The 24,519-nt window shown below is 37.0% G+C and overlaps 1 protein-coding gene across 1 annotated transcript in view; it reads right to left on the reverse strand.

Moving 5' to 3' along the window:
• Positions 1–24,519, reverse strand: part of LOC150102819 (transcription factor 12-like) — a 269,580-nt gene that overhangs the window by 172,648 nt on the left and 72,413 nt on the right. Inside the window, exon 3 of the mRNA XM_090399401.1 lies at positions 8,632–8,780. Within this exon, the coding sequence (XP_090255527.1) occupies positions 8,632–8,780 (149 nt within the window). The remainder of the gene's footprint in view (positions 1–8,631; positions 8,781–24,519) is intronic.

Here is a 24,519-nt window from a genome sequence, read left to right on the forward strand (position 1 = left end):
CTTTAATGGGTGGGAGCCACATAAAAAGTTACAAGAGTGTGTTCTGTGATCAAACCACTTTTAAATTATATTTGTAAAGCAGGTGCATTCTTCACACAAACTTTGCTTGCTTACACTTGGAAAAAAGATTAAACAAGAATATAAACTTTTTGTCAAATGTACTCTGTAACCATGCGAAAAAACTTCCTACATAAAAAACAATTTTAAGTTTTTATAGTTCAATTAAAAATAAAAGTTGATAGTGGAGAATGGAAATAAATTTTGCTTTTCCCACTAAGAATTCTGCCAAAATAGTTGAAATGTCTCAGTTATTCTCTGGGTTCAACAACATTTCTGTAATAAAGACATGAATAGCTTTCTCCTTATTTAGGACTGTTTTATCATCATCTGCATACTTGCACATCTCCTTTATTCTAATTGCTGACTTACAATTGTAGCAATTTGAATAGTTTTTCTCTTTACCAAGTCCAGTGTGAGTACCTACACTTGTACTTTGGACAAACCGCATGCTCTGTTGAAACAACTACAAGAACACCAATCTTATATTAACAACAATAAAGCTGAAAAACCTGGCCTTGCTCAGCATGGAGTGGACCCTGACTAAAATATTGTATGGTCTAATAATTGCCTATTATATCGATACAGGTTTAGGTTTGAACAGTTATTTAAAGATAATGGTGAGGCACTTCTACACCACCAAAATTTAAATCAGAATGACTATCTCTATTACCAAGATTTGGGAGCGTTTCATCCTCATAGGCAAGCAATAATGCATCCTAATTTTTTTAAAATTTAATATAATGATGTCATTTTAATATCTAATTAAATTAAAATTTATTTCAAATCACATAATTTTAAATTTAGGCTTTAATTGTAATCTTATTTTATTATAACAACCCACTAGGTGGCATCTGGCATGTGGCTCAGTTCTATAAATAGGATTAACATTTTCTGTTCTAGCTTCACCTTGTGATTATGCTGATGCACTGATGACCAGTTAGTTTCTGATTGAAATATTTGAAGTAATAAAATGATTATAATTTTTTTACTTACCAAATAGCCACAATGTGCATTGTGTTAGGAAACAGCTCTGGAAAAAGTAAGTAGCATTTTGTATAATAATTGGCAGAACTGTTTGAATTTTAGAATAGTTTTTTTTTTTTGATAATTTAGTGTGTCATTGACTATGTTATTGTTGATAGTGATGTTTTCTCTCTGGTGCAGGACACTAGAGTGTACAGGGTATTTGAAATTGGAAGAAGTGACTGCCATTTAATCTTGAGCAGGATAAAACTGAATTTCATATCGAAAAAAAGAACACGTAAGAAAGTGCATAAGTTGAGAAGCTCTCAGATGTGAACTGTAGACTAAAATACATAAACATTATTCAAGAAAAAATGAAGGAGATTGAGAACAGGAACCAAACATTGGAGATTCAGTGGCAAATCCTGAAGAAAACATTGATTGATTCAGCCAGAGGCATGTGATGAGGTTGTCTGCAAAGATAGAAAAATCAGAAATCCATGGTGGACACAGGAAATTACAGAGACAGTGAAGGAAAAGAAGAAGGCACATCAAAAGTTCCTGGCAAATAAATCAGCTTGTGCTCTTAGAGAATACAAAGACAAATGTAAGAAAGCTAAACATTGTGTAAAATTAGCTAAATAAGTCATGAGAAGACATTGGTAAGAACATAGAATATAAATATCAGGAAAGTGGCAAAATATTCTGGAGGCTGTTGAAAAAGCTCAGAAATGGAAGAAACAGTACTGCAAAAGGAATTAGAGATGATAAAGGTAAAATGAAAACTGGAGAAAAGATATTCTTGATGTATGGAATAATTACTTTGAAAAATTACTAAATGAAACAATCAGTGACTGCACAGTGGTAAAAAACACTCAACAGGCATGTAATTAGGAATACATATCCATACATGAAGTAGAAAAAGTGATCAAAAGCCTGAAATGTGGAATGGCATCTGGAGTAGATGATATTTGACCAGAAATGCTTAAGTATGGAGGTATAAAAGTCATACAGTGGCTGCACTGCATAGTTTAGAAAGCCTGGACAGACAGATGAATTCCAGATGATTGTACCTCACAGTACCCATCCCCCCCACCCCCCCCCCCCCCCACCCCCCCCCCCCCCCACCCCCCCCCCCCCCCACCCCCCCCCCCCCCCACCCCCCCCCCCCCCCACCCCCCCCCCCCCCCACCCCCCCCCCCCCCCACCCCCCCCCCCCCCCACCCCCCCCCCCCCCCACCCCCCCCCCCCCCCACCCCCCCCCCCCCCCACCCCCCCCCCCCCCCACCCCCCCCCCCCCCCACCCCCCCCCCCCCCCACCCCCCCCCCCCCCCACCCCCCCCCCCCCCCACCCCCCCCCCCCCCCACCCCCCCCCCCCCCCACCCCCCCCCCCCCCCACCCCCCCCCCCCCCCACCCCCCCCCCCCCCCACCCCCCCCCCCCCCCACCCCCCCCCCCCCCCACCCCCCCCCCCCCCCACCCCCCCCCCCCCCCACCCCCCCCCCCCCCCACCCCCCCCCCCCCCCACCCCCCCCCCCCCCCACCCCCCCCCCCCCCCACCCCCCCCCCCCCCCACCCCCCCCCCCACTATCTGGAGGCATGCTAAAGTGGTGGCCTTTCTGAAACAAGGGAAAACTCCAACTGAAGCAAAAAATTAGACCTATATCCAGGGATGGCTCGTCTATAGGGGCCAGGCCACACCTCTATTTGCATAAGTAGCCCAATAATTGTAGTTTTAAAAAATATATATTTCTTGTAATTATTATTTTTTTTTTGTCTATTTCCGACACGTTTTACTGATTAATAAAAAAAAATACTGTAGTATTTTGTGGCAATATTGTATAATGAGACTTAGTACGGTCTCTGGAGACAGCTACGGTTGGCCCTATTTTATACATGTGGAACACAGGGCATGTATGATCGTATTTGTTTACCGGGCGCAACGCTTGTCTTGGGACTAGTTTAGTCTGGCCCGTCACTGTGTTGCATGTACGTACATAGCGTGCCATTCTTTGATTGTGAACCATGTGCACAAGCAATTGTGTTTGTTTACTAGGCACAACACTTATTTTGGGGCCCCGTTTAGTCTGGCCCAATCACTGCGTTTGTACATAAATAGCACGCAATTCTTTCGTTGTCTTATTATTTATTCTCGTTGTTGATCCTGTTTTATTGTTTAATTAAAAAATTACTGTAGAGTTTTGTGGCAATATTTTATAATGCGACTTAGTAAGGTCTCTAGGGCCAGCCACGGCTGGCCCTATTTTATATGTGTAGAACACGGCATGTATGAGGTATGTGCAGTAGCGATCATGTTTGTTTACCAGGCACAACGCTTATCTTGGGGCCTGTTTAGTCTGGCCCAATGACTGCATTTGTACGTAAATAGTGTGCAATTCTTTCATTGTCTTATTCTCATTGTTCTGTCGTATTGTTTTTAGTGTGTTTACTTATTGTTGTCGTTTTTTGTTATAATTTATTTTAAAGTTTAAATTTTATTACGTCCATAAACAATATATTTTAAATATGAACAAAATCGATAGTTTATTGGAAAAACGTTTCTCGTTTTTTCAATTCAAAAAAAAAATTAATAGCTCAATGCATCCGTAGAGTCTGACTAAACATTACTGTAATAGAAATAATAACTATAAATCAATAATAGAACCACTATATAAATATAAAAAAAATTAAGTTGTTTTTGGCCCCTGGCTGAACCTGTTTCTATTGTCACCAGCCGCCACTGCCTATATCACTACTCAGCAACCTCTTTAAACTCTATGAACAATCAAATTTGAATAGGCTACAACCCCAAATCTTATTGCTGAGCAGGCTAGTTTTAGACCAGGTAAATTCTGTACATCATAAATTCTGTACCTCACGCAACATATAGAAAAGAGTTAAGAGCAAAAACTAGCCACTGGAGCAGTCTTTGCAGACCTAACTGCAGCATATGATACCATAAACCGTCTCACACTCAGAAATAAAATATACAGAATAACTAGAGACTATTGCCTTGTCCTCCTGATCCAATCACTCTTGGGAAAACAGACACTTATTAGTGGACCTGGGGGATGTTGGCATTCCCTAAAAAAAAGAAGCCTCCCACAGGGAAGTTATCACCAATACTTTTTAACATCTATGTCAATGATTCCCCATCTTCCCAGGAACTAGAAATTTTATCTAAACTGATGACCTTGCCACAGCTACTCAATCAAAAAAATTTCCAGTTCATTGAAAAAAATATTTTGGAAAAATTTGGAGAAAAGAGCAAAGCTAATAATAATGGCATTTCTAAAAGTTGAATTTCTGCTCAGGACATGAACTGGTTATTACTAACACCATGTTCCAACATAAAAATGTGCACAAATTCACATGGAGAGAAGAGGCAAGGAATAAGAAAAGTATCATTGACTATGTTATTGTTGATAGTGATGTTTTCTCCCTGGTGCAGGACACCAGAGTGTACAGAGGATTTGAAATTGGAAGTGATCACTATTTAGTCTTGAACAGGATAAAATTGAATTTCATATTGAAAAGAATAACATGTAAGAAAGTTTTAAAGCGAATAAAAGTTGAGCAGCTCTCAGATGTGAACTGTAGACTAAAATAAGCATTATTGAAGAAAAAATGAAAGAGTTTGAGAACAGGAATCAAACTTCGAGATTAAGTGGCAAACTCTGAAGAAAACAGCGATTGATTCTACCAGATAGGCATATGGTGAGGTTGTCCGCAAGGATAAAAAAAAATCCCTGGTGGACACAGGAAGTTAAAGAGTCAGTGAAGGAAAAGAAGAGAGCATATCAAAAGCTCCTGTCAAATAAGTAAGCTTGTGCTCTTAGAGAATATAGAGACATATGCAAGAATGCTAAACACTGTGTAAAATTAGCTAAACAAAAGTCATGGGAGGACTTTGGCAAGAATATAGAAAATAAATATCAAGAAGGTGGCAAAATATTCTGGAGGTTGTTGAAGAAGCTTAGGAATGGAGGAAAGACTGCTGTAAAAGGAGTTAGAGATGATAAAGGTGATATGATAAGAAATATGAAAACAGGAGAAAAAGATATCCTTGAAGTATGGAGTAATTACTTTGAAAAACTGCTAAATGAAACAAGCAGTGATGATAGCACAGTGGTAAAAAAACATTGACCAGGCATGCAGTCAGGAATACATATCCACACTTGAAGCCATCAAAGGCTTGAAATGTGGAAAGGCAGCAGGAATAGATGATATTCAACCAGAAATGCTGAAGTATGGTGGTATAAGAATCTTACAGTGGCTGCACTGCATAGTTCAGAAAGCCTGGACAGAGGGACAAATTCCCGATGATTGGAGTAGAGCTCTCATAGTACCTATATATACAAAGGGAAATAAAACTGAATGTGAGAATTACAGAAGTATTTTCCTACTGAGTGTTCCTGGCAAGACCTATGCAAGTATACTTGAGAAATGGTTGAGAAGAATTGTGGAAGAAAAGCTTGGTGAAGAACAAGCTGGATCCAGCCAAATAGAGGCTGTCAGGATCAGATCTTCACTTTATGACAAATAGTCGAGAAAGCATGGGAATATAACAAAGATCTGTATTTAAGTTTTGTCGATTTGGAAAAGGCATATGACAAGGTGCCAAGAGAGAAGCTATTCAATATGCTACAGTTATATGGTGTCAATGGGGCATTATATCAAGCAATACTTGGTCTTTAAGTTATACGTCAGCAGTTAGAATTGAAGGAAGTACAGGAAGATGGTTTAATGTTAAATCTGAGACAAGGATATACATTATCCCCTCTGTTATTCATTATCTATATGGATCACATTATGAAAGAAAGTGGTATTAAACATGATATCAAAATTGGAGATGTTAATGTCAGCTCTTTGCTTTATGCGGATGATGTCATACTTCTAAATAAATCCGCTACAAATTTGCAAGATTCTCTGACTAAATTGAATAGCTGTTGTAATAGATATGGTATGAAGGTCAGCAATAAAAAGACAAAGACAATGAAAATAGGCAGAATCATTGAAAATGTCAACTGTGTTGTGAATGGAGAACCTGTGGAACAAGTAAAACATTTCAGCTACTCAGGCACAATTTTTACTGAAGATGGTAAATTAAATATAGAAATAGACAAAAGAATCAGCAAAACTGGTATGGTGGGAAGTCAATTGAATAAATTCATATGGAATAAGAGAGAAATTAGTTGGAACACTAAATTAACTGTATACAAGACAGTGTTCAAACCAGTTTTAACTTATGGATCTGAGAACTGGGTCAGAAGTAAAACACTTGAAAAAAGACTAGAGACCGCAGATGTGAGAGTCCTGAGAAAGATTATAGGTGTGAACAGATGGCATCAATGGCAATATCATATTAAAAAACGAGGATATTAGGAAAGAACTTGATATTGTCAGCATCCAGGAATGTGTTAGTAGAGCTAATCTCAGGTGGTATGGTCACTTAAACAGAATGGGAGAGGAAAGATTAGCAAAACAAGTGTTCTCTGCCAGGTTGGCAGGAAAACGACCCAGAGGAAGACCAAGATACAGGTGGATTGATGCAGTACAAAGTGCCTTAGACGATAGAAATATAATATCTGATAATGTTGGAGACTTGACAAGTAACAGACTGATTTGTGGGAAAATTGTAGATAGGAATTAGTAATGATGTAATTTTTTTCATGTAGTACTATCATATCCTGTACACCCCTTGAGGGTACATGGCAGGAATCTGATGATGATGATGATGAAACTACTCTATGATTTACCTTAAATAATCTAACCACATGTTATAGCAGTAATCAATTAAAACCAAACCTCTTGAAAACCCAGACTGGCATTTTCCACCTTAACAAGGAAGCCAACAGGAAGCTACAGATTTCTCAGGAAGGCTCTAATATAGAACATTCCTGGAATCCAATCTACCTCGGTGTAACTATCGATCACACTCTTTCATATAAAACACACATAGAAAAAAAAAAAAGGCAAAAGTTAATGCAAGAAACAATATACTAAGAAAGCTTACTTCCTCAAAATGGGGTGCAGACCCTAGAATACTGTGATCTTCTGCCTTGGCCCTCTGCTATTTTCTGCTAAATATGCCTGCTCTATATGGTCCAGATCCTGCAATACTGAATCCTGCCATACTTGACCCAGCATTGAATGAAAGCTGTCACTTATATACTTTGGCTGGTATTGCCCCCCCTCCAATTCAAAGATTTGCATTCTCAGCTGACAAAAGCAGATAAATGAATGATGAGTGCCATCCACTATTGCAACCACTGAACCACCTAAAATCCCTCCAGAGACAAGACTTCAACAATGGATTGCACTATACCTGGAGAATAATATTAGTATTCCAACAGCTAAACATCTTCCATAAGGTGCCCACTTGGAATGAAATATTTGGAAAAGCCTTAAGAGACTACAAACAACCGGACACTGCAAAAAAACTCATCAAATGGACCTCACTGTGACCAGATAATTGTGAGTGTGGGACAACCCAGTCCATTGAATATCTTCTTTCTTGTCCTCTTCTTCAATCACTTTGTACAAAAGAAGACCTTATATTCTGCACAGATAGACCAGTTGATTGCGCAAGATTCTGGAGGAAGATCTGACCATATTTATTGTATATAACTTATGTATAGTTTCTTTTTCCTTCATATTTTAATTATTATTCCTTGTATAATTTTCATTTGTAATGTATCCTTATTTGTTGTAAATAATGCTGTACCAATTGCTTACTGCTGTACCACTTGTGTTTATGAAATAATAATAATCTACTAACCTTAAGAAGATCACCATTTAAGATAACAGAATGAAAGATCTTGAAGCCTAAATCATCAGTGCAATGCATGGTTTGTCACCTTACTCTCATTTTTGTTTTTTTAATGCTTTTCTTACTCTTCCTTCTTGCCTCTCTCTCTCACACTTCTCTACTACAGTGACTGTTAGACTTAGCCTCTAGTCACTGGTTCCCACTTTGTCCAATGAAAGACTGCATAAATATGTTATTTGTTAAGATCTCCTCTCTTTTGCTTATCATTCACTAGTTCTTACATGTAATGTTTCTCAGAAATCACACTTTCATCATGTATTTTCAATCAGTTCTGTATTCTTCTCTTCATTTTCTATGACACTCATTTTTATGTCTGGTTAACAAACATTCACCACATTACTGTGTTGCTTTTGACAAGATCACTTCTGATACTCACCTGTGATGATACTTCTGAAAACTCACAATTTTTGCTTATCACCAATGTATTCCCCATCAAGAGTGAATGGTATCATCATACCTTTCACTTTTGATAGGGAATCACTGTACTTCACAAAGTCCCTCATACTGAATTCCCTGAACAGTGGCATCTTGGCCACCAATGCTCTGATACATTTTACTGCAATTAACTGTACTATAATAATAAAAACTAAGCTTGCAGAAGTATAAATCAACTCGAACACCGTATACTTAATTTAAATTACTATAAATAAACCTAACCAATTGCACTCTATCAATAATTAATATTACTATCCAAATTATATCTTATCTTGTTATGGAACAACCTTCTTCCAATGCACCACCATTTTAACAATGAATGTAAGAGAATCTTTATGTACCAGAGGCTCAGATGAATTATTCACAGTAGAGAAAATAGAAGTACTCTGTACTGGGTAAGAGGCAGAACTGCCCATCACAGATGATGCATATGACGATGAATGGAGATTAGGAGCAGAGGACCACGAATCAGGATGTTCTTGCTGTCCATCTGTGAAATAATAATTAAATAAGTACATGATTACCAATGTAATTTACAACTTTAATAAACAGAAATAGATAATAAACAGAAACAGAAATATATACCACCTGAAACTGAAAAAGCATAAACATTTGAATGAATTTCGTGATTTAAACTGTTTACAAAAAATTTTTATCATTTTTTTTTTCAATGTAAACTTAACATATATTTAGTATCATCGGTGAGTCTGCGCCAGAGAACACACAATTTTTTTTTTCATTATTATTATTTTATTTAATCAAGTCACTTCGCATCCTCAATAAACAGATGGTGGCCAATAAACAAAAAATAGTCTACCACAAAGATTTTTTTATCAACATCAATCCACAGTGGGATTTGAATCCACAGCCTGTTGGTTGAACAGCAAAGACGTTATCAACACAGTAAACCAGAATGGCAGTTGAACCGTTAATAACCTTAGCACTTTTCTTTACATTTTTCAATGTGTTCCTAATAAGCAATACCTGTATGATGTTCTGTACCTTTTTTATGATTTTTAATCATCTCCATATTTTTGATGCCATAAACCCTGATGAAGAAAAGATTTCTTTCTACAAGATTACAAATGAAAGCATCATTCCCAATTCTGGTGTAAACGTATGGGCATAAACACAAACAAAGCATCCATGTTGTTGTTTTGTTTTTAAAAAAAACAGTCAATGCCTTTTCCCCCTTATAGCATTAGTTCTCAACCTTTTTTCATGCAACCTTGAAATAACCAAACCTTCAGTTAAGCAACTCTTCAATGAGTTAGTATGCCATGTAACTCCTAGTATACATCACCATGCAATTGTACCTTGCAGCAAGTTTTTGTTGCTTGGTTAGAAAGTAAATTATGCTTGACAAGAAATTACACTTTGCTTTAATTTATAAGAGCCTCCATAGCTCAGTCCGTATAGACAAAGCCCTTTGGTCGGAAAGACCTGGATTCAATTCCCGTCAGTGATGTGAAGAACCTTTATCTGGCCTCTTTTGACGAAAGGTGAGTTAGCCAGTCTCATATGGAGGTAGAGAGTTTTTTCACTGGAAACTTGGGTTTTTTTGTCCCCTAGAACAAGCAAACCAGCCCCGTGAACACAGATGGATTACAGTCATGAATACGTCCCAGCCATATGCCGGTCCTGAGCCTGGATAAAACTGGGAGGTTGGGGAAAGCAATTGCGAACTACCCTGTAAAAAAAAATCTCACTAGGAGTACTTTGTGGGCAATGCCTACAAGTCACCTATAGTCAGAAAAACGACTTAAAAGGGAAAATCAGTCATCATTTATACAAGTGTAAGCAAACAGAAGTTTGCATGTGAAGTAACTTTATACTATAAAGTATAACTTACTATCACCAATATCTATCAGTAATTTACTAAAATAAAGAGCCAAAAGGCTCTTTATTTTAGCTCTTTATTTCGGTTCAGTGATATGAAAATTATAAAAATCAAGTGGATATTAGATCCAGCATTATTTCAAAGCCAAATTTAGAAACTATGAAAGTTTTGTAAAAATAAGTTGACCAGAGAGCTTACAGCAGGGGGTTCCCAACCTTTTTGGCCCCCGTATCTCCTTGGCTTTTAGTAAATTATCCGGTACCCCTATTCATTATAATAAGAAATAAATTCTCAAGTTTACCATGCAGATTCAAAGAATATAAGAAATAAACAGTAATTAAGTTTTCCTAAAAGCTTCATTCGATAAATAAATCAATTACATTATCATAAAATTGCAAAATCTTTATTAAACTGCAGTAAAATAGACTAGTGAGACCCTTGATTCTGTTTCTCATCCACCAACATTTTTATTCTTAGTAGTTTTTGAAATAGATACCTGCATATCATGTTCAGGCTCCAGTTTGTTTCTTGTTTTAGACTTGATCGAAAACAGAACTGAGAATCCTGATTATTCACATAGATAAGTTGTTATAAATGGAATGATAGCCATGTAAGCATGTTTGGTGATAACGGGATATGCTTCTCCAAGTGTACATCAAAAATTTTGTAACTTCATTGATTGGAATTCAATTCCGAGTTTCTTGTTATTGCGGAAATCAATTAGCTCGTCTTTCACTGGTCGTTGTCACTGATTTTTTCTAAATCAATATGAAAAGGGTTACGTATCCAGACTTCATTTGTTTGGTCAGGAGGAATTATTCTTGCAAATGCCTCTTTCATAGCTTTTAAATGTAATATAATGCTATCACAAACTTCCTGTTTTAGTTCATATGCCGGATCTGAAGTGATTTGATCAAGAGATTTGAAATTGGCAAAGTTACCTAACTCCACCCTTCTTCCCCAATCAGTCAGTTTTTCTTGAAACGATTGTATCTTTTCTTCAGCTTCCACGAGAATGACATCTGTACCTTGCAGTGAAATGTTCACAGAATTAAGAATTCCAAATACATCAGAAAGATAAGCCAAAAAAACCTCAAAGTTTGGATCTTTGAAATCTGAAGCAAAAGCAGATTCTTTTTCGACAAAAAAAAATTTCGATTAAATTTCTAAGTTCAAAAACCCTTCCTAAAACATTTTCTCTGGATAACCATCATACTTCTGTATGAAGCAGCAGTACGATATGATCTGCTCCAACTTCTTCACACAAAGACACCTGGTGATTTAATGCTTTTGCTTTGATAAAATTCACAACTTGAACAACAACATCCAAAACGGCTTTCAAATTATGTGGAAGTGTTTTTAGATGCTAAAGCATACCGGTGAAGGATGCAATGGCTTGTAAAAATATTTGGGTTGATTTCTTTACCTAAAGCAGTGAAACCTGATTTTTCCCCAACATAGCGGGAGAACCGTCAGTACAAATAGATTCTACTAATTCCCATTTGAATCAAAAAAATCATTCACCAAATTCATAATGTCCACTGCCTTTGTTGTTTCTTTCAAGGGTTTACAAAAAAGAAATTCCTCTTTTATTTCATTCTGATGTATATATCTAGTAAAAACAAGAAGCTGTTCGCAGTTAGAGACATCAGTTGATTCATCGAACTGTAAACTAATTCTTGCCGGACTTTTCTTGATTTCCTCCACTACCTGTACACGTATGTCTTCTGACATTTCTCGAATCCGATGACAAATTGTATTATTTGATAATGGTATTTGTGCAATTTTCTCTTTGCTTCTTTACCACACATCAACTCAACCATGTCCATAGCACATGGCTTCACTAATGTCTCAGCAATTGTATGTGGTTTCTTTTCTTTGCTGAACCTCAATGCGACGCAATAACTGGCCTCCAGTGCTGGCTTCTTCGAGGTAATAAATCCATGGTCATGAAGTGTGATATTCTTACCAAATCGTGCTCGTTTTATTCTAAATGAGGACTCTGACTCATTAGAATGTTCGGGATGAACATTCTGAAGATGCTCTCTCAATTTTGATGGCTTCATACTGCCATTGCTGAATATCTTGGAGCAAATGAAGCACTGCAGCTTTTGCACACCTTCTTTGTCAAGCACAAAAGTAAAACCATATTGCACATATGAATCTTGGTAACAATGTTTCTTTGGTGTGGTCATTCCTTGGGTCTGCAAAAACAATATTTTTTTATATATAAATCCTGATCTAACCTTTCATTTTAAAAATAAGCTAAAAATAATATTTGAATGTATTTAAATCTTGATCTATCCTTTCATTTTTAGAATAGTCTAAAAATAAACTATAAGCTACTTACGATTAGATTAAAATTTAGTCAGCAAAAGTGAAGTCGGCAAAAGTAATTTAGCTAACCTAGGTTTATCACTAAAACGTGTGTACTGTGAGCATGTCGAAATGAAGCAGTTTGAGTGTGTATCATGTAGTACGTCACGTGCATGTGCAGGAGGTGCAGATGCGAGCCTCGAGGGAGTGCCGATCTGGCAATTTCACTAGCTATCTTGAATCTTAACCGAGCATTTTCAGTTATCGGACCCTGCAGTGAGAAAAAAGTCTATGCAACCTCACTGTGTCCGAAAAGAGACCTGAAATGTTGCTGGTGTGGCTGACAGGCAGTACCAACATGGAATGGTCCGGAAATGTTAATAACATAACTATTTTTGGAATATATTAATAGCATAATATACTTATTTACCTGCTATTCACTGTACTCCCTGGGGGTAGGGGTATCCCAGGTTGGAAACCCCTGGCTTACAGGAATGTGCCTGCCAGCACTTACGAGTCACCATAGCATGGACCACTTTAGAAAACAAGCACACTGCCCAGGTGTCCATATATCTGCTTTCTAATTTGATCCATGAAACTTTTAAAAAAATGAACCAAATTAGAAAACGAATATATGGATGCCTGGGCAGCATGCATGTTTTCTAAAGTGGTCCACACTAGTGTGACTCATAAATGCCGGCGGGCATATTCCCGTAAGTTCTCTGGTCAACTTATTTTTACGAAACTTTCATAGATTCTACATTTGGCTTTCAAATAATGCTGGATTTAATATCACTTGGTTTCTATCAGTAATTATTATCATAATAATATCTGATACACTATGTTCCTACTTGTATATAGAAATATGACTTCTACCATTGACTTATGTTCTCAATATCTACATGGATCCAGCTTGCACTGAAAAGCTCTTATTAGAGGTCAAACTGGCCTGGATAGAATATTTACCATTCATATAATGCAAGGTAGTACACATATCTGACAGGAAGTGTGCTATACATTATATGAATGGTAAATATTCTACATAACTCCACATCAGGACAATCTGATGTGGAGTTATCTGCCTCCATATACAAACCTAGCATAAATTCCTTCATATGTAAACTTTCGTTAGTTCATGCATGGGCACAGAATGAAATCAAGAATATAATTTTGTATAAAGTAGATATACATTTGATTAACTGTGTCCTCAATTATTCAACCAACAAATGGATATATCAACTCAGTATATATCACCCTAACAAAGACAAATGAAAAGTCACAAACTCATAACACAACAGCAGTGAGTGTGGACAAGTGTATAAAGAGAAACAATGAACCCGGTAAATGTTTTCTCTGAACAGCTGCAAGCTACAGTCCCTGATCAAAATAGTGTAATGAAGGTTGTTTCCAAAGAATAGAAATAGAGAGACTGAAAGAGGAGAATGAGAAGTTTGGTAAGCCTGCAGCTGAACTGTGTACAGGCGTTGACCAGCAGCTGCCTTTTTTTTTTTTTTTATTTTTTATTTTTAACATGCTCAGAGAAAGAAGAATCTATGAAAATGTACCTACAGAACATGTATGAGGCAAAAAACAGAATATCTATGAGTGAGTGGAATGAATCTTTGAGTAACGAATCATAAACTGAATATTAAACAGGCTGTTCCCTTCTTACAGAGAAATTGGTTAGGAGCAGAATATAGAAACAGTCACTGACAGACATAACAGTTTTCTGTAACATGGTCAGGGGTTTGTAATAATCCTGATTTAGCAATACTAGTATTTTATGATGTAGTGATGAATATTCTGGGTAAGGCAGTCAACACAATATTCTTGGACTCCATGAAAGTATTTAAGAGATCATTGTGTGGTATGCTAAGAAAGATGAATGGATGATTAAGAGATTTAGTCAGACAGGAAATTGGTTGACTGAATGATACAGGATGGTGATACATTACCACAGGGGTGGCCAACCTATGGTGTATTAGCCAAAAGTGGTGCATTGGATCCCTACGATAATAAAAAAAAGCAAGCTTATTTATGCAAAAGTATTAACCAAAAACTGATTTGTAGAAAAAAAAAAAAAGAAGCTAAAACTTAGTCATTATTTTTAGCAATTTTATTGTTTTCTGTACATGCTTTGCATCATAGGTTTATGTCAGTCAGTTTATAACTGACACTCGTGAGCTACAGTCGTGCTTTGTTTGCTCTTTGTGAACATTTGCAGTTTTGTACTTTTTTTGAAATTTAAGTCTTGTTTTTCCATCTAATTACTCATCACAGTGCAAAAGAAAAACAAAAGGTGATAGTAAGCATGAATTCAATGAACAGCAGGAAAATGAGTTCTTATTTAAAGTGAATCCATAAGGAAAGCCGTTGTGCATTGTTTGTGAAAACACTTTCTCACATAAGACATGATCCTAATAGACACTATAAAACACAATATCAGACTGAAATAGAAGGAAAACTGAAGCTAGTGCTTTGGTCTGAGTTAAGGAGAGGATATGTGATTAAGAAAAAAGGGAAGAAATCAAAAGAAGATGAAATATGTTTGTCATAAGAAGTTATGAAAGTTTGGAGATGACAGAAGCATTCTACTAAATTGTTTTAGCATTGGCCAAAAAACAGAAATCTTTCTCTGATGGAGAAGAAACCGTTAAGCCTTGTCTCCAAATATTTGCAAGATGTCTTGGTGATAAAAATATCAAAAGGAAAGTAGATGAAATTCCTCTGTCAAAGCAAACAGTTAAAAGATGCACCGAAGAACTCTCTCATAATTTATCTGAGAAATTGAAAGACCAGTCAGTGCATGTATTTTCTTTTCTTTAGCTTAGGACATATCTGCCGACATATGTGATTTTGCTCAGTTAAGAATCTTTGTAAGAGGAATTGATGAAAATGTTAACATTTTTGAAGAACTTATCAGTCTTGAATTGCTTCATGGAAAAACAAGAGGATCAGACATATTTGAGAAAGTGAAATCACGTCTAGAAAATCTATAAGTAGATTCTAGTAAACTCATCAGTGTCAGTACTGACAAAGCATTGACAATGATGGGTAAAGCCATTGGGACCACAACTTTGCTTGAAAACTAATTCTGTCATCCTTTAACTAAAACATCACTGAATTATACATCAATAGTCACTGCGTGGAAATACATTAAATTTGCAGTACATTATGTTACTGGTTGTGAAATGAGTGAATAAAATTTGAGCAAGAGGATTAAACAGAAGAGAATTCAGAGAATATTGTGAATTGGAATATAGCAATCTTGTTCTTCATTGTGAGGTGCACTGGCTTTCTAGAGGACAGGTTCTGAGTAGATTTTGGATATTGAAAAACTGTTCATAATTTTCTAGAAGAGAAAAATGAGCTCAGGAAAGAGCCCTTTTATGTGATAACTGGCTGTTTGATTTCTGTAGCATTTTTAGTTGATGCTACCAGCCATTTCGATGATCTAAATTTGTAACTGTAGAACAAGAACAAATTATTTCCTAGCTTAGTAAATTATATCAATGCGTTCAAGATGAAGTTAAACTGTTTACCTCTCAGTTAGAAAATGAGGATTTGAGTCAGTTTCCGCAATCAAAAGAGCAGTGATTGTGCTGAAGATAATAGCAATTTTACAAAATAAATCAAAAAAACATGTTATTGCAAGAGTCAGATGAAAGTCATTTGTGATTTTGCTAAAGAAGAGGATTGCATACTTGCATTTATAAACCCATTTTCACTTAGTGAACAAAAAATTATGAAGATACCTATGAAGATACATACAAATGGAACTTATTGACTTGAAAACAAATTCATTACTGAACATGAAATATGATGAGCTTCCCTCATTCCCAAATGCTTCCGACATGATTAATTTCTGGCAATCATTATCCTGTGAGCATTTTCCAGAATCAAGAAAGTTTGCCCAGAGTTATATCTGTCATTTTGGAACAACATTAGATCTGTCAATTCTGGCAATCATTATCCTGTGAACATTTTCCAGAATTAAGAAAGTTTGCCCAGAGTTATATCTGTCATTTTGGAGCAATGTACAGATGTGAAAGCATTTTCAGCCATGAAATTGATTAAAAACAAAATGAGGTCACGAATTATTCAAATTTGAAGAATTCTCCGCTGCTCTCAGTACCTAATTTAACTCCAAACATTGAAAGCTTGGCAAAATCAAAACATACTCAAAAGTCTCATTAAGGTAAGTAATGTTTATCTTGTTTTTATATTATATATCATATCTATATTAAAATTTTTTTATAGGGAGTTTTTAAGGGTACAAGAGTTGTATGATGCATCTGAACTCTTACATGAAAAAATTGGCACATGGGGTCTTCCCTGCATTACCATGTACTTTCAGGGAATGCTCAAGGACTGTACTCCAGACACCAGATGTTTAATGAGAAGTTTTTAAAGGGAAGAGTCTCAAAGGGGAGAAAAATAGGACCATTGCACAAAAACAGCACTAAGACAGATGTTTTCAATTACAGCCTAGTCTGTAAATCAGTAGTTAAGGTACTGGAGACTGGTTACGAATAAAATATAGGATTGAGTTAACAGATGTAGGATATTATGATGGTTGGTACAATTCATATGGGTTAATTTTGCCTTAGTAATCTATTTGCATTTTATGAAAAACTTAAGAATGGCCTGGATATGGGAAGGTGCTCATTATTATTATTATACAGGAACCTAGAAGGAGTCCAAAGACTCATTTCAGGACCAACATTATCAACAACAACAACAAAAAAATCTGACATCAGTCTTAATTCCCAGAAATGACCCTCATTCTATCCCCTCTAACCAAATGCTGAAATATTTCTTCTGCATCAATCCTATTAATAAAACTTTTAGAAAAATGTTTCCATCATAGTCTCTCTTTTCTGCCTATCAAATAACTTTTGCAATCCCTATCCCCAAGAGGAATGTTCACAGACCATTCACCAACTTGGCACTCACCTCAGGATCCTCTCCAAGGTCTCATTAGAAAAATGAGAACTCCTTTATCTCTGCTTGTTAGCAGAAATAACAAAGACCTCTGAACTTCAACTCTCCAATACTCCTAAATCCCAAAATGAAAAGATTTCAAGCTATCTACTACAATTGATGATACTATACAACTTGAAATCTTTTCATTCCAAAATGTACAACATTACACTTTTCCCACATTAAACTTCATTTCTACTGTCTTTTGCCCATACTGTCAGCCTATTTATCATACTACAAGCAGTTTACACTAGCTTTGTTTTGCATCATTGACATACAACTGAATATTTCCCTTCAAATCATTTAGGTACAAATTAAACAGCAGTAGTCCAGACACAGAGTCTTAAGGCACACAACCAGTTGCCTGCTTTCTCCTGGATTCTGCTCCTCCATATACAACTCATTGGTACCTGTCCATCCCCATATCCAAATCACTAATTTCATATCCATCCTATTTGTTCCAATTTGCATAATGGTTCCATGTGATATCCTATCAAATGCATTCACAAAATCCAACAGCATCATAATTGCCATTGCCTTTATTCAAACTATTCAGCTATTCATAAAGTGAATGAATTACTAAGGCATGATTTCATAACTAGCATTTTACAATATCTTTACCACCACTCCAAAGATACCAACTGGTGAAACTAATGGAACTATTTTGCCCTCTTCCTAATATTCTTAAGATTTTGCCACAGCTGAGAATTATTAATAACAATAAACACTCTAGTCAGTGGCAATGTTAATTTCTTTACAAATTATTATAATATGAAAGCTGATAACCCATTTAAATCCCATGGCAGTATCTGATTTGATATTCTGCAATATCCTAAGTACTTTCAATTCATCAACCTCTATTCTCACATCAGTTCCTATCACAATTGTCACAGCAATATCTTCACTTGGATAAAACCACCTTACAAAGTGGTCCTAAGTAAGTCAACTGTTTTGTCTGCTTCCATCACCTGGCTACCATCAGCAGTCATTAACCTTATCCTTTCATAGTCATTCTTCTTACTTGCACATAGCAAAAGAATTCTTTCAGATTTCTTCTCTACATTCCAAAATGCATATTCTGATTTTGCATTCATTACCATGCTGGTCACCTTTCTATTTATACCTAGTCTAGCTGCAAATACTGTTACAACTTGAACAGCACATAAACCTTTAATCAATTAATAAATCATTTACAGCTTTCAGCACACACAAACCACATGTACCGTAGCCTCCCCACCATATTCAGATTTGCAATCCACAGTCAACCCCAGTCTGAAAATATTAAATGGAAAATTCCAGAAATAAACAATTTATTTCTTCGAGTTGCCTTAGCTTGCACTACTTAAGTAGCTAAGGTAACTCGGGTATCTGAGGATTGTATTCTTGTAAGTTCTCAGGTCAACTTACCAAACTTTAATAGTTTCTATAAACATTCGGCTTAGAAATAATGTTGAATCTAATATCCACTTTACCTATATAATTTTACATTGCCAAAATGAAGCCATATGGCTCTTTCTTTTAGTAATAGGCAATTCATAAGTTTTAAATTGCAGGCCGTTCCAAGTAGTTCTCGGCTATAGATTGACTGCAGTGATATCATAGTGCTTGTGTTCAAGTAAAGTAAACTTACTTTACTTATTAATGGCCCCAAAGCACAAAAGTAGTGATGCTGGCAATTCGGATTTGCCAAAGGGAAGCCGTAAAGCGCTTCCTTTTAAGTGAAAAAGATGAAAGTTCGACTTCATAAAATAATAAATGAATAATAAAAAAACGTATGCTGAGGTTATTAATATTCCATTCACATTCAGATAACTTTTATTACAATATACCGTTATAATTGTTCTATTTTATTATTAGTGTTATTCTCTTACTGTGCCTAATTTATAAATTAAACTTTATCATAGGTATGTATGTATAGGAAAAAACATAGTATATATGCGCTTAAATGAATGTAGGCATTTAAATGAGCATAGGAAGAAAATGAAAATTAAGTAGAAAAATAAGAAACAGGTAAGTGACATTGTTAGTAAAAAAGAAAGAAGTTATTTGGTATAGTGACTCTATAATCAAACATGCTTTGATGAGTTCATGAGTAAGTTATAACTTCGAGTTTCCCAGTGCTAAGAGAGTGAAAATTAAGAATATAAAGGAAGCAATTTAAAAACAGAAAAGAAAAATAAATGAGATTGTAATTGTAGTAGGCATTAATGACTTAACTAGTGATAAGTTCAGTATGAGAGAGGATGTGAAAGAATTGTTGGAAGAAGTGAGAGTGAAGAATGAGAAAGTGAAAATCATCAGTATTTTATCTTTATATGAAAACGAATTATGAAGAAGGGCTATGATGGCAAATGATTCAATGTGAAGGCTGTGTAGAAGGAATGGATGTGTGAAGTGAGTTTGAGGGAAAATTGGATTTGTATAAGAGGGAAGGCCTACACCTGAATGCGTTTGGTATGAGAAGTCTAGAAAAACTAATAACTGGTATGAGATCTAACACAGAGTCAGGGAAACTAAATTATAAAGGGAAGAATGGTGAGTGTAAGAGCAACAATGTTATATAACTGTGTTAATGACAGGAATGGCTTTGTCATGGAAATGTTGACGAGGAGAAAACGATTTCAACTTTGTGTTCGGCAATGATATTTTAGTTTATTCTTGTTCATGTTTCCTTATTCTACCTGGTGGTTCGATTTTGAAGCCATCTGGTGTGAGGTGGATTCTAACAAAATCAATTACATAGTGGGATGTGGTTACAGACCTGGTGGATCAGTTGCTAGTGATGAAGAAATGTATCACCAAATAGAAAAAATGAGCATGAAACGAGTAATCATAATGGGAGACTTTAATTATCCAAATATTGATTGGGTAGCAGTAGAATCTCATGAGAAGAATGAAAATGCATTTATCGAGCTGTTTCCTTAAGCAGCATGTGACAGAAGGAACTCAAGGTCAAAGAGTGTTAGATTTGATTATAGTTTCAGAGGACATTTCAGTTAAAGATGTAACTATTCTTCCTCCAGTTGGTGACAGTGACCATGTGATACTCACTTGAGAAGTGCCTAAGTTTATGAATATTCCATTCAGAAAAGGTTACATGCTGAACTAAAAAGCAAGAAATTTTGACCAACTAAGGAGTATACTGAGTTCAGTGGAATGGGATCGGTTGATGGTTGGGAAGAATATCAACAGTGTATGAGAAGCATTTAAACAATACTTAAATGACGCGATATCAGAATACATCCCGAGAGTTCGAAGAATAAGTAGGGTAGAAGTCAAATGGATATGTAATCTTATTAATGCAACATTGAGCTCACTGCTACCTCTTCACTGGATGAAGAAATTCAGGTGTATGAGGATGAGGTATTCAGCAATAGAGACTGATGGAATATCAGCATGTGTGTGTGTGCTAAGAGAATGTTCAACTGAACCAGCTATTCCTTTGACCAAGCTGTTTAATATTAGTCTTAGAACAGGGATGATTCCTCAGGAATGGAAAGAATGTATGGTAACGTGCATAAGTGTTGCAAAGGCCGATATATCAACTATCGACCAATTAGTATCTCAGGAGTGGTGTGGTGAAGATTTTGGAAAAATTGGTTGAGAGTGAATCTTTACTTTGCAATGAGCAACATGCGTTTACTAAGGGAAGGTCATGTTTTAGCAACTTTCTCACATTCTATAACAATGTTACCAGTGAACTAGACAAGGGGAATGGATACAACATGACACTTTTGGATTTTGCTAAGGATTTTGACAGAATACAGCATGGTAGACTGTTGCATAAATTGGAGAATATGGATTTGGATTATAGAATATTAGCGGGGATAAGAGGATGGCTGACTGACAGATATCAAAAAGTTGTATATTGGGAGATGTGAGTCTGCAAGATTTAGGGTAACCAGTGGTGTACCATAAGGATCAGTGCTTGGTCCACTGTTATTCAATCTATACATTAATGATGCTGTGAAGGATTTGACAAGTGACATACAGCTATTTGCTGATGATGCAAAGATATGTAGGGTAATCAGGAATGCTGCTGATATGCAGTACTTGATTTGAATAGGCTGGAATTGTGGGCATGGGAAAATGGATGTCAGTTCAATGTCAGTAAATGTGAAGTCATGCACTTCAGTGTGATTAGATATCCAATGTTGTATTATATTGGTGGGACTATGCTTGAAGAAACTGATGAGGCTAGGGATTTTGGAGTGTTAGTAGATAGGAAGTTGAAGTTCAAGGGCCATATGCCAAAGATTGCAAATACAACTCAAAAGATAATTGCAATGCTGAAACGAACGCTCACATGTAAATATAAGGATGTCATTTTGCCTCTTTACAAGGGCTTAATATAACCTCACATAGACTATTGTGTACTAGGTCTGGTCTCTTGGTTTCTGTTGTGATTCTGATATATTAAAGAACGTGCAAAGGAGAGTGTTAAAAATTATATCAGGATTATAGAATACTGATTGTGAAGACAGATTGAGAATTTGCAGACACTAGCAAACAGGAGAAAGAGGGGTGATATGATTGAGACTTACAAACTTCTGAAAGGGTCATACAGGACTTGAGTTGATGAAATTTTTCAATTATGGAGGGTGGGGTAAGGAAACGAGGGCATCCTTGGAAGCTGAGAATGAATGCTGCTAAGAAGGGTGAGGGCTAGATTTTTCTCTCATAGGGTGGTGTGTGATTGGAATGGATGGCCACTGGATGTTGTGAGTGTAAGCAGTGGGAATGAATTCAAGAATAAGTATGAAAGCTGATGCATGTAATGTGGCTTTCCTCAATGAGTCCCTGGAGGTCTCTCAATAATAATGTCAGATTTAGTACTATCTGTGGTTTCAGGTATACGCGGGGTTTCTTGAAACATATCCCCCATAAGGGAATATGTTCCGGGGGGGGGGGGGGGGGTAATACTGTATAATGTGCAAATAGCAGGATTCAATGTTCAAAATGTCTCCTTTTTGCATCCATGCATGCCCGAAATCTGTGAGGCCACATATCGATGGCGGAATGCACAACATCCAATGGAAACACTGCCACTGCTCACTCCAATTCCATCCTCCAGGCTGACAATGCTGGGGTGTCATTTTGTTTCAGACTACTCTTTCAAGTTCTGACCACAATTTGAAGTCAGACGGATTCTGATCAAGAATTCCAGATTGTGATATGTAGTCAGACACATCTGCCTCCAACCACTATTGTGTGATCCTCATCTTGTGTGTAGGGGCCAAGTCCTGTTGGAAGTTCCACTTCCTACCACAAAACCAGGTGCTGTTCAGGGGGGCCCATACCACAGGCTCCAGCATGGTGTCTTCATACACTTTTGCAGAGGTTTTGATCTTTTCTCACAGAAATGCAACTTGGACAGCCCATGATATCCCCCCCCCCCCCATCAAACCATCACTGATGCATGGGTGATGACCTCTCTGAATCCTGGGTACTATGGCATGCACTGTGTGACCATTCAGGGCATATACTGGATCAGCCAAATTTTTCTTGTCCATGAAAAGATATCTCTGTGAATGTTGTTTGCATACTGCTGGAGAAATGCCTTTGATTTCATCAACCGCTGTCTTATAAGTTGCGGTGTTAGTAAGTGTCCAGTAGAAGAATGATAGGCTCTTACCTCCATGTCAGTTAGGACATGTGACATTGTCCTCTGCAAAACGTCCATCTCTCACGATATCATTTTCAGCATTCTCACAGGATTACAGCAGAATCTTGCCTTCACAGCCGTCACGACCTGTTGCATCATAACACAGTGTGGTTGGCTTGTTCTTCTGTAGTCAGATATGTCTTCTGTATCGTTATAACAGTTAACAGTACAACACACAAGCATCCTATGAATCCCATGTGTTTCAGTGTGTTAAAAATAACAGATGGTTGTACTCCAACCTTGTGAAGTGGTATTACAGCTACCTGGCTCTCAATCTTCCCAATGAAAGTTAACTCAAACAGCTAGACCCCCCCCCCTCTCTCTCTCTCTCTACTGATAAACATGCGAATGTTGGATGCGCACTATGCCACTAGCGGAACTGGGCTCGTGCAATTCTGTCTGCAGTGCAGGGGTATAACAGAAGTTGTAACAGTACTTACGGCAAGACTGTATATCCTCTGCAATATTTTTTTTCAGCTCCTGCTTAATGAAATTACTCATCCATCTAACTCCTAGATCATTTATTCTCCTGACCCTGCATATACAGTCTGATATTGTGTCTTTCAAATATCCCTTGACCATCTCCCATGCACTACAAACATTCTTCCCTTTTAAACTCTTGTTATGGTCTTCTTATGACGAGTGGTGTGGAATTTGTGGATGTGTGGAGTGAGTTCGATGGGTGAAAGGATCTATATAAGATGGATGGCTTGCATTTGAATGGTTACGGCATAAGAAGACTTGAGAAAGTGTTGCTGAATGTGGTGGATGTGCAAATTCAGGGAAACTAGATTTATTAAGGGGGGGGGGGTAGATATACAGTCCTTAGGGAGGCAGTTGAATGTAAGAATGAATATAATATGCCCGAGCAAATAAGGACAAAAAATCAGAGTGGGATAGTTAATATAAGGCATCAAGGTAGGGTTGGGGCTAACGGGGGTCTTAAATTTATGTACACTAATGCTAGGAGTATTAGGAACAAGAAGGAAGAGTTTTTGGCCATGGTTGGCACTTCCAGACCACAGGTTATTGGTATTAGTGAAACATGGCTGATCGTAGATGATATAGCTAGTGGGATTGAATGTGATGGGTATAGTGTGTTCAAGAATGACAGGGAGAATAAAATGGGGGGAGGAGTATTGTTGATGACAGCTGATGAGCTGCAGCCAAGGAGAATAGAAGTTGAATTGCAGGATAGAGAAAAGAGCACATTTGAGGCCATTTGGTGTGAGATTGTGGCTAGCAGAACTAAATATACAATTGGGTGCTGCTATAGACCAGGTGATGGAAAAGATGGTGGTGACAGTATGCACAAGCAAATAGAAGAAATGAGCGGAAGGAGGGTGATTATTATGGGAGATTTCAACGATGGTCGCATTGATTGGAGTGAGGAGAGGACACACGGGAGGAAGGAATTGGATTTTA

The sequence above is a fragment of the Typopeltis vanoorti genome, chromosome 10, assembly GCF_054136105.1.
Source record: "Typopeltis vanoorti isolate ZY-2024b chromosome 10, IOZ_Tvanoo_1.0, whole genome shotgun sequence".
NCBI classification, from domain to species: Eukaryota; Metazoa; Arthropoda; class Arachnida; order Uropygi; family Thelyphonidae; genus Typopeltis; species Typopeltis vanoorti.